This window comes from Nicotiana tabacum, chromosome 11 (genome assembly GCF_000715075.1).
Source record: "Nicotiana tabacum cultivar K326 chromosome 11, ASM71507v2, whole genome shotgun sequence".
In the NCBI taxonomy this organism is placed as follows: domain Eukaryota; kingdom Viridiplantae; phylum Streptophyta; class Magnoliopsida; order Solanales; family Solanaceae; genus Nicotiana; species Nicotiana tabacum.
The window spans coordinates 142,345,726-142,357,760 of NC_134090.1; the positions used below are offsets into that span (position 1 = coordinate 142,345,726).

Genomic DNA, 12,035 nt, shown 5'->3' on the forward strand with positions numbered 1-12,035 from the left:
AACATAATATTTTAATATCAACTGCTAATAACACAATTACTAACTACTATAATTCGTCATATTACAATAATATTACAAGATCCATCAGTAAAAAAAATTGTAATTAGATGGTGGATTAGTTGGGTCATAATAGATGGTGTGTTTTTTTATAAAATACAAAAATTTGGGATAATTTTTAAAATTGTTAAAAAATTCCACAGTAATGTTTTGGGCCAAAACCAAGTCTAGAGCTAGTTTTTGGATTTGAAAATTTTGGTTTCAAAATTTGCCAAAATATAGATAAAATCTATAAACAAACATGATTTGCCAAAAAAAAAATGGAAAAAATTTGGCAAAATTTATGGCCAAACGTAGGGCTAAATAATGAAGAAATTCCAATCATACCACCACATCTTTCAGTGTAAACGTTAGCTTATTAACTCAAAGACTACTTATAACATTTCTTAATCTTGATTAAAGTGATTTTGTTCTTCTGAAAACATCTTAATAATTTAACATTAAAATGTTTTTAATAGAAACTTTCGTCTACATTAAGCTAGTATGTACGATGTATTTTACTAAAAATAAAAAATATCAGGTGTAGATCCCAAGGCCAAATCATGTGACCTTGTCCTAAAGCACACTTGTAAGTGCCAAGCTGGCATGATCCCAGTATCGGATTCCTCCCCGTGTGGGTTCCACCTACTTATGCCACGTGGCTGATTGTTTAAACGGGGTCCATCACCGACGCCGTAACGTGCTTTGTGGGACCTACTACACAGAAAGAACGTGGGGTCATAGTAGTATGCTTGATGGCACGCTTTCCTCACGTGACTTAGATTGGTGTGTGTTTCAATAAAATTTTAAAATTCTGAAAAAGCCTTTATGATTTCTGAAAAATTATTTGCTGGAAATTATTAAAAAAATGAACAAGTCAAGGTCAAAATATAAAGTTTACCTGTCTTATTACTCAAACAACTTCGTAGTTATGTAACAACCACATATGTAATAATTAAAAATAATAATAAGAATATTAAAAGTCAAATTTCAAAGGAGTTAGGAGATAGTGAGGTGACAACAAGTGTGAATGATACTATCAAATTGTATATCTAACGACAAATCCATGTCTCCTACAAATTACATAACAATTCTACTTGAAAACAACTAAGAAGCTTAATCTACTGTTAAGATTATGGTGAACAATTACTCCCAAAAAAAATAAATTGGTAAACCTTACGCAAATAAAATCAAATTTTAAATTAAACGGAAGAAGAAAATGAAACTTTATCTTTGAGTGCTTAGATGTTAGATAACTAGTCAAGACAAAGGGTGTGTTTGGTATGATGGGAAATATTTTTCGGAAAAAATATTTTCTTATTTTTCACTATTTTGCTGCACAAAATAGTTTGAAAAATATTTTTTTAAATATCACATTTTCTTGAAATTGAAGAAAAATGACTTCCCTAAAAAAAGTTAGGAAAATATTTTTTAAAAACTTCACCTACCCTCACATTTTATATTTTCAATTCTCGTTTTTTCATTTTTCAGTTTACATGTTCGAAATTTTACGAGTTCCAAAGTTCTGAGTTCGTAGGTTTATGTGTTTGGAAGTTTGTGGGTTTAGAAATTATAGAGTTTACGGGTTGGAAAGTTTATCGGTTAAGAAGTAAATGAAATTTGTGGGTTCGGAAAATTGATTGTTCGAAAGTTTATGGCTTAATGTTTATTGTATCTAAATTATTTATGAATACTCTTGAGCTTAATTTGTGTACCAAACACTGAAAAATGAGTAAGATTACTACTTGTTTTCCAAGAAAATATTTTATTAAATAATATTTTCCACGAAAAACATTTTCCGTTATACCAAACACGCCCGAATTAATATGACTTTTTAATAACGAACTGAGTGTGAGTGCACCCATTACTTTAAACTATAATATATAAATTTGTATTTATTATTACGAAACGTAAAATTTTGGATTCGCTTTTAATCGTTGGAGTAATAATATATAATTAACAAGGTCAAATAAGACAATACGGCAAAGGAGTAATGTATTCCTTGATTGCATGTAATTCCATGTGCTCTCATGCCCCAATTTTCTGAACATGACCTCACTGTCTATTGACATTATTCTTCTATTTATTCTTTCTATACTCCATTCACTAGATCAAATTTATAATTCTGCTCGTCTTAGTACAAAACAGAAGAAAAAAAAAAGGGTTACAGAATATAACAATACGTACAAAATTTTACAATTGATGTTATTTGTAAAATTGTTAATGGAATATTAGTATTTGATTTTTTTAGTCGTTATTCGAGTAATTTAACGTCAACTTGCGTCGTGTTCCAAGCAGGGGCGGCCCAAGGGTCAAGCCACTAAAGCAAATGCCATAGGCCCCCAAATTTTAGGGGATCCAAATTTTTCTTTTATTTTCTACTCGTATTTGTATTGAGATCCCGACTAATCCTAGATCTATACCGTGTAAGGCCTAATAAAAGAGCGAACGCATTTTAACAGATTTTTTTAACCACAAGACTCGAATCAAAAATATCTTATTAAAGTAAGTGGGAACATATATACATCTCACAACGATCTTTAGATGTAGGGTCTAAATATATCGGGTATTTTAAAATAAAAAAGTAAAATATTTTATAAAAGGTAAGATAACTTTTAATTTAGTATTGATGTAACCGTTTGAGCAAATGGAGAAAGAGAATCACTCCTCCTAAACCCTTGTCGCGAAAATAAAACTTTTCATTATTTAAATTTTATGATTGACATCATTAGTGATGTACCTATATTATTATTCTCCTTTTACATTTCTCACTAAAAACGTGTAGTAGACTTTTAGAATCCGTTTTTTGGTATCTTCAATAGTCCAAGTATAATTTTTTTTCTTTTTCATTTGAAAACGGGTACTACATTCTTATATTCTCTTTCTTGGTTTCTGCAAAAAAGCTTAAGTTTTCGATAAGTTATATTGTACTATTTAGAAAGAAAAGAGTTGTTTTTTTCTATAAAAAACAAGAGGTGAAGAATACCGTTCAATAAAACTATATTGCACATTCTTTTTTTCCTTTTTTCCTTTTTTCCCTCATGTTTCAAGCGTTTCAATAAGTATATTAGAATATTAAAAATTATTTCAATATCAAATTATCAACTTTTTGAATCTGATTCTATTATCTAAGATCAACAATATCTTAGGAGAGATTAAATTATTTATAAAAGAAACTATTAACAACTTTACATTTTAAAAAACAAGAAAAATAGACTTCAATTAAAAATATAGATGAATTGTTTTTCTTCGAAAAGGCTCTAAATTAAAAAATTAGCTTTAGGCCACCAATCTTCTTGAGTCGCCCCTGATTTCAAGTTGTTTATTGATTAAATCGTGTCTTTCGAAATTTCACGATGAAAAATTAGATACAACATAGGTGTGGCACATAATTGTCTATAACAAATAAAGAAGTACTTAGCTGAGAAAAATTGGTCCCCGAATAAATTAACAGGTTACTATTAGAAATGGCTTTACCAAAATTTGGTTAGAATGAAGTTCACAGAAAACAAATAAGAAATGACTAAAGAAACAACAACAACATCCCAGTATAATCCCACAAGTGAGGTCTGGGGAGGATAATATGTATGCAGACCTTACCCTTACCCCGAGGGACAAAGAGGTTGTTTCCAGGAGACTCTCGGCTCAAAGAAATGACTAAAGAAAGAGTATGAAAAAAAGAATCTGAAAGTTAAAATGGAGCTCCATTTAGTCTTTTAATTATTATTATTATTTTTGAAATTCATTTTAATTTTTTTTAACAAGAAACTCATTTGGAAAAAGTAAAAAAAGAAGGAAAGAGAAACAAAAATGTTATTGGACTTTGTAGATAATGCAATAGTACTCCAACTGGGGTTAAGTTTTCAGATAAGTATTCATTTTCATTTGCTAACATTATATTTGATAGAGAATTGGGGTGCCACAACTACTTGATTGCTATTTGCTTATCTTTGAAGAGAAGGTTTAAAAATGGCAATCATTTGGTTTTAGTTTTTTTAATTTCTACTTTTCCATTCTTCTTATTCTTATTTATCTTTGTTACATAAACGTGTGGTTCTTTTTTATTTTTGGTTTTCAATATTTGGTATCTGTATTAGGGCCCTGATTATAACTCGAATTCGGGCTTCATTGCTCTCTTCTTATTCTTATTCGGGTTTAGTTTTCATTCATTCATTCTTCTTTTTCTCTCTTCTACTCCCGTCCTAATGCATTTACATAAAATGTTAATTGATAGCTTATAACTGTATTTATAAAAAAAAATTAATAATAATAATATATACTTTGATAAGCACTCATACACTTAACATTAAAAGAACTTTTTTTTTTCAAATTTCCTTGACATGTATGAAGTCTGTTACTTTAATTTTTCTTTGTCATTCATTATTGGTCATTTCTTTCATTTTTAGTGATTATGTAAAATTTTAAGATTTTATTAACAATTACAAAATTTATCAAAATAGTGTGATTTAAAAAATTACTCACTGTGATATGTATATCATTTGGATTTACAAAGAATTAATTCAATTCCCTAGCAAACTATCGTGTGTATACCTTTTGGGTTTCTTTTCAATAAAATATACTTATTCGTCCAAAATAATACTCTTGCATTAATTGATTAATCACAAGAAAAAGAAAGTACAAAGCAATTTTGCGATGAAATTATGCAGTAATGGTGCATGAAGAGGAAAAATAACAAATTAACATAAAATTAAACGTTATTTACTTTATGAAAAGTGGAAAAGTCTTTTAGGAGAAAGTGATTCGATGAGTGCAATCCAAGTTAGTTAAATTAAAAAGGAAAGGATGCATCATGAACCCCATTTTCTTTCCCTTTTTTCTTGAGAAAAAAACAGTTTTTATTGATGACAAGTGTGTGTATGTGTGTATATATATAGAGAGAGAATGTTTTATCCAATTACCAGTTAATGCTTATTTTAGAGATTTATTTGTAATATTACCTTACAAATGACTTGATTCTATAATAATTTTACATTATTAGCGCATAGAACTTATTAAATTCATACAAATAAGCGCACAAACTAGACCGAATACACCTCAAGTATTATTGTCGTTAATGAACTTTCTGGTTATTCAACTATTATAATTAGGATTATCTAAAAAGGAATAAAACCTACAGAAAAATGCATGCATGAAACATATGTAACTGTTGCAAAAACTCTGTAAATAATGTGAACATGTTGTTACAAGTTATTACTTAACCAAAAAAAGATAATCGTCTCGTGCATGTGCTACATATGTATGTCGAATGCTATATTATGTACGTTTGATTGAGATGGAATAAATTTATTTATCTCTAATTGAGTAAAATAAATAATCCCATTTTGCATATTACATCTGCTCTTCTGTGTGGTAAGTAATTCACTTTTTGATACTTGATTGAGTGTACATAAAGTATTTTTGGAACTAATTAAATTCTTTTGAACATTTTGAAGATATAAGTGTTTTGATTTTGAGAGGAAAATTCTAGGAATATTAAACTATCAGTTAGAATCTTAACTCATCAAATACGTTTTATGTGATAGTATCTTAGTAGTCTTGCTTTCTAGAGATGGTTTATTCGTTTAAAACTTTTGAGTTAATTATCATTGGATTCAGTGGCGGAGGCAGAATGTGAGATACGGGTTCGGCTGAATCCAGTAGTTTTTGTTCAAACCCTGTATTAATCTTAAAAAATTTATTGAATATGAATAAATTATTAATTTAGAACCCAGTAACTTAAAAGAATTACCATCTCGAACCAATAATGTTCAAAACCTGGCTCCGCCTCTGACGGGATTTGACCGTTATGCCTTGATTAGTCTTATATTTTTTGAGAGTTTTTTACTGCGTATATATTTTCTAATCTACAATAAAAGAAAAGAAAGAAAAAAGCTACAATTTCTTTGGCAAGTAAGCAGCTTTAAAGATTGTAAAGAGATATGATACACTAATAATTATAATTAATTTGGTTAACTTTAGATGCCTCTCCTCACATTTTGCTCCATCACATTGATATTCCTCGCAACTTATATCATTAGGCTTATCTTCCTTATTTTAATATTTTATAACAATTCCTTTTGCCTATTTAAAACAACAAATTAGTCACATCACAATATAGTTATATTGATAAAAAGGTTTTAAAAAAGTATCAAAAAAAATTAAAATAAGTCAAATAAGTGTAATATCGTAAATCACAAGGGAAATTGGCGCGAAGGAACAAAATAGTGAGCGGAGATTTCTTATACTATCTCTAATTAATTTAATACAAGCAATAAAAGCAAAAGGGGCAAAAATATAAGTAACTGAGTATCCTACTTTCCCTTTTTATCTTTAACGAAAATCTGTGAAAAGCAAAGACATAAAACTCAAGTAACATATAAACTATACATCACTCAACCCATTCACAACACAAAGTACATTACAGCTAAAAGCACCTATAGTTACATATAGGCGTAAGACCTGTTTATCATTATCAAAATGATTTAAGGTGTATGTAGTATAGTTTTATCTTTATTAATTACCATTTCATCAAGTTATCTATTATTCTTATCATAAAACTTACATGTACTTAATTAGCACTTAGGTTAGTAACTGTCACTGTGTTCTTGCTTTTGCTTTTGGATCTTTCTTCTTATTTAGAAAGATTTAAATTCTGTGCACTAACATAATATAGATTTTTGATACCATCACGTTAAGTTGGTCTACGACAATAGGTAACTCTTTGTGTCAAGTCTGATGGTAACCTGGAAAATAGAGCCGGTTGAATTGAATTGAAGTGTACAAGTTCTTTCCAGTGTTAGTGTATAAAACTGAAATCCATTTGGAAAAAGCATAAAGTTTGAGACTTTTGAGTGAATTTTCCCATTTTGGGCTAGGTATTGATTTACAGCCTAAAAAGTATACTAGTAAGTGATTTGCTATAAAACGTTAAAAATATACTAACTTAAATCTCAATCAAATTACATTATTTTAATAACTAGTATATATAAAAAAATATTTAATAGAAAAAAACAGAGGGAGAGGTGTGGGACCAGAGAGCAATGAGAAGAGCGTATTGAAGGGAGAGGGATTGGAAGACTTAAAGATCACGACGGACAATGGAGTGGAGAGAGAGGTGATATAAGTAACTAAAATATACAGCTAGCAATGAAACAATAGATACCTCTTACCAACCATCACTCTCTCCTTCTACTTCTCCTTTTTAACTTTCTGCAGTCCATTTTTCTCCTAATTAATATCTCCTCCTGCTACTACTACTTCCTTCAAGGTATTACATATAGTTCAGTCTCTCGTTTATTCATTCAGGAAAAAAGTTCTTTTTTTTTTACTTCATTTGAATTCTGCATAGTTTCCTTGGGACTTGAGCCAATCCAAAATAGTACTACTACTAATTCCAGTTATCTGTTACTCTCTTCTCAGTTCTGGGCTGGATCGAGGTTTTAGGGTTTAAGCGTTTGCTCTTTTCATGTATTTGGTGCTTTTAAGGTGTTTCGCTCTATAACTTTTTTGGACCTTCAGTTACATTTTCTGAAAACAGAGAAAAAGTTTTGAGTCTTTTTTGCTTCAAATGAACCAACAAAACTGGATGTCTAGGCATAAATATTGAAATCTTACTCCAACTTTTTGTTGTTTTGCATTGTTTTTATACTTTTCTGAACAATTTTGGAATACAATTGCAGAGGAATTTTCTGAGAAATTTTGGAGCTTTTTCTGCATATTGGGTCTATAAGTTCTTGTATTTTTAACATTTGCTTCTTAAATTTGCATTTGGGTTTTCAATTTTTTTTTTTAAATTATCTTTTTTCTTGTAATTTTCTCAATGTGTCGGTGTACACAGTGTGAACACTCTACTTGAGTTCATTCTCATCCCAGCTTTTGTTTTTTTCTTCTTCTGAACTTCCCAATTTTTATTTTTTCTTTTTTTTTAAAAAAAAATTGCTAAATATTACAAAAATCTCACTCTCATAATCTTGATTTTATGTTGTGGATTGACAAAATTCCAAAAAAAATTCAACCTTTTTCTAATAAAATGTGCCACGCCTCATTTTTGACACCTTGGCTCCAGCTAGAGCACTTGGTGGGGTCTGGCCCCTACCCTTCACATTATTTTTCATTCCCCTCATAAATTGAGTAAATATATATTTTAGCTTCTTTTTACTTAAGTGTTGGGCTCGGAATATTGGTATCATTTGTTGGTTTTGAAAATTGATGAATTTTCTTTGTGGGTTGTAATTATTAATGTGTTTGTATTATTTTTTGCAGTTAGAGTAGAAAAAAGAAAGAGTAAAAATGGGGTCAAATTTGGTGGATGAGATAGACTGTGGTAGCTTCTTTGACCACATTGATGATTTGATTGATTTCCCTCTAGAGAATGAAAGTGCTGGCCTTAGTTCTACTGATTGCAAAGATTTTCCCAGCATTTGGAATGATCCCTTGCCGGATTCCGACTCCCTTTTCTCCGGCAGCCACCGGAATTCAGCCTCCGACTTCTCCGCCGAGCTCTCTGTTCCGGTGAGCATTCTCTTTGTAGTCACTTGACCGTGAGTATATGTAACTTAAATTCTTATTTGTATATTAGCATTGTAATTAATAAAAAAAGGTCAAAGTTTCGGTGATTCCTATAGGTTACTGTGTGTTCAAGACGTGGAATCATGATCCTTGCGGTAGGATAGATTTACCACGTCAAATCCCCAGTGTGAACCTTCCTCGAATCCTGTGCGAAACGTGCATGTTATTCTTTTTTGGTCTAAGTGATCTTTATCCAGAGGCGGACATATGCAATAGGTAGAGTTGGCAAAAATTATATATATATATATATATATATATATATATATATTTAGAAAATAGTAATATATATAATATTGAGGTGGTTATTCTATGAACAAAGCAGATTTTGGTTGAATAAAAAAGTACACTCGGAACCTTCAAATACTGGGTCATCTCGTGAATTGGACGTAGAGATTTAAATATGTATTGCTTAGTACTTGATTGAAGAATTGTATCATGATTGGAAAGATCAGCTATTTAATGGGGATCTAATGTTGGATTAAGATATGTTTTGTATCTGACTGCCAGCTGGGCAGTCGGTGCTAAAGAAGTACACTACATTTTATGCTCAAAATTCAAACAATTTGCTCCATTTCAGGAAGGAAAAAAAGTGAAACAATTTGCTGAAGCTGCAGTCAATTTTTCATCTTGGGACCACACCATAACTTTTTGCAATTGTCCAGTCATTCCATAGATAAAAGTTTGTTGATTGGTGGAATTAATTTGAATCTTTATTTCAATCTCCTTTTCAGTCCTTGTATTATTGCCTATTAGTCTACTGTGTTCAAGCTTTAAAAGGAGTACCCCTTTTGGTCCTGCATCAACAAATTATATGGACTACTAGAATCCTTGTTAGAGTTATGAGACTTAAGCCATTTGATACTTTTTTTTTTTTTTTTTTTGCTTTATGCATCCGGTTTGAAGGAGAGCTTTGGCGTAACGGTAAAGTTGCTGCCATGTGACCAGGAGGTTAACGGGTTCGAGCCGTGGAACAGCCTCTTATAGAAATACAGGGTACATACAATAGACCCTTGTGGTCCTACCCTTCTCCGGATCCCACGCATAGCGGGAGCTTAGTACACCGGGTTACCCTTTTTATGCATCCGGTATCAGAAACCCACTTGCCCTGAGTAATCTGGATTCGCACCGTATAGGGCCACTAAAAGGGGAAGCATGGTCTTTCCTCCACGGTAGTTGGAAAGTCCTGTCTACTTCGACTCCCATCCCTTGCCACTCGCATGTGGTAGTTGGAGAGTTGGTTGTTGTATAAAAAGGAATGACCATCATAATTAGTGACAGATAATAACATTCAATTTGCACCAGCATGATTGCAACTACAAGCAAAGCCGAAACAAATATTCTATTGAAAGTCATTGTCATCATTGAAAACAAACGTTGTATCTATCAAATGATATTTCTCATACTATTGTTGCTTAGAATAGCATAATGTTTGAGTTTGATATCATATGCTACAACTCTGAACTCTTTGGTCTGATATATTTGTGATCTTGTTTACAGTATGAGGATATTGTCCAGCTTGAATGGCTGTCAACATTTGTGGAGGATTCCTTTTCGGGCGGAGGATTGACTCTCGGGAAAGAAAATTTTCCTCTTTACAAAGAGACATCCGAAGCCAAATTCCAGACTTCGAGTCCTGTCTCCGTGCTTGAGAGCAGCAGCAGTAGCTCTTCCTCTTCTTGTTCAGTTGAAAAAACTGTTCCACTTAGTAGTCCATGCCACCGGGGTCCACAACGTGCTCGTAGCAAGCGTCCTCGTCCTGCAACGTTTAATCCCGCGCCAGTAATTCAACTTATCTCTCCAACATCATCCTTTACTGAGATTCCCCAGCCATTTGTTGCTCGAGGAATTGCTTCAGAATCAGAGAATTTCGCGGAGTCTCCCATGAAGAAGATTCTGAAACCTGCTGTAGCAGAACAGAAGAAAAAGAAACTCAAGTTGTCGTTTCCTTCAGCTCGGGTCGAGGCAAATCAGAATCCGGTGGCACAGACAATTAGGAAATGCCAGCATTGCGAGATAACAAAGACTCCACAATGGAGGGCAGGTCCAATGGGACCAAAAACTCTGTGCAACGCGTGTGGTGTTCGTTACAAGTCAGGACGACTCTTTCCTGAATACCGGCCTGCTGCAAGTCCTACATTTGTTCCATCAATTCACTCAAACTCTCACAAGAAAGTTATTGAAATGAGAACCAAGTTTGTCCCGGACAACAATGCCAACATAGCTAGGACCGCGCCACCAGCAACAGTCACCCAACCGGAGTTCAACCCGAGTAACAAAGAGTCAGTGGAGGAAGAGAACAAGTGAAGGAAAGAAGCAGAGAACAGTTTTCCCTAGTCCATAGTCTTTTAGCATCTCTCTACCTTCTCATTTCAATGCTTAGTGTTATTTGTGTATTATTTTCTTGCATTTCTTTGTTCATTGTTGTTTGTATAGAGTTGTATTGGGTAGATAGAGAAGAAATAGAAGATTATATTTTAGGTGGTAGAGATAAAAGTTGTGATGAGATGAGAGGGTGTGAGAGCAAATATGGAGATTAGATTTAAGGGCTAAGCGTTAGTGTTACTTAAGTTTCTTTTAAAGTTAAATTAGGTTTGGGGTCAGTGTTGGTCTTTTTGTTAGATGTTAATGCCTTGTTTTCTTTGTCCTTTAAATGTGAATTCTTTTGCAGTTCATTCGTTATTAGGCAATTCTGAAATGAGTAATATATATATATAAAATATATTTTTTCGGATATTATTTTGATAGCAGTTATACGATGTCATTTTCTCTTTTTTTTGTCAGTGTTGTTTCATTTTCTCTTTCCCATAATAATTAATTGAAAGAATTAGAACTCTAATTCTGCATAATACACGTTTTTGTTTTCTTTGAAACGACATTATACACCTTAGTTTATATAGAAAATCTTGATAATAATTTTTTAAGTGATGTCAAGGCAACTTCATACAATCTTGTGTTCTAAACAAATTTATCTCCACGAAATTAAACAGGATACTTCGAATTTTTGTGTGATTAATGGAGGAGTGGGAGTAAAGATTGAATTACAAAAAACTTTGATATTTTCTTTAAAAATAAATTACTACTATTTTAATCATAATCCTTCACTAGAGAAAACTTTGGGGAATATTATCGGATTATGGAAAAATATCAATCAAGACACGAATATCATCTAAATTATTTTTTTTATAGGGTGACATGTTTGAATTATAAGAAACTTTAAAAGTGGGCTCAATATCATTTTTTTTAAGTTTCCAAAATTTCAAAAAAGAAAAAGTTGTATCCTTAGTACTTGTTATGTTTTGTTTTGGATTTCACGGGAAAGAAACTAGTCAAACTCTTCATGTAATCAAGAGATAATCTTGCGAGATATTGTCGAAATTTAAATATTAATTACTCAATTAGATTTTACTATTTAGCATAATTACTCAATTAGA

General features: G+C 31.7%; 1 protein-coding gene across 3 annotated transcripts; it reads left to right on the forward strand.

Annotated features, from left to right (window-relative positions):
* Window positions 1-7,128: 7,128 nt before the first annotated feature.
* LOC107821871 (GATA transcription factor 8-like) lies at window positions 7,129-11,340 on the forward strand. Of its 3 annotated transcripts, none has more exons than XM_016648325.2 (3): window positions 7,129-7,303; window positions 8,299-8,547; window positions 10,102-11,333. In XM_016648325.2, exons 2-3 carry the CDS (start codon window positions 8,326-8,328, stop codon window positions 10,906-10,908), a joined length of 1,029 nt encoding a protein of 342 aa, XP_016503811.1. In that variant the 5' UTR covers window positions 7,129-7,303; window positions 8,299-8,325; the 3' UTR covers window positions 10,909-11,333.
* Window positions 11,341-12,035: the final 695 nt, after the last annotated feature.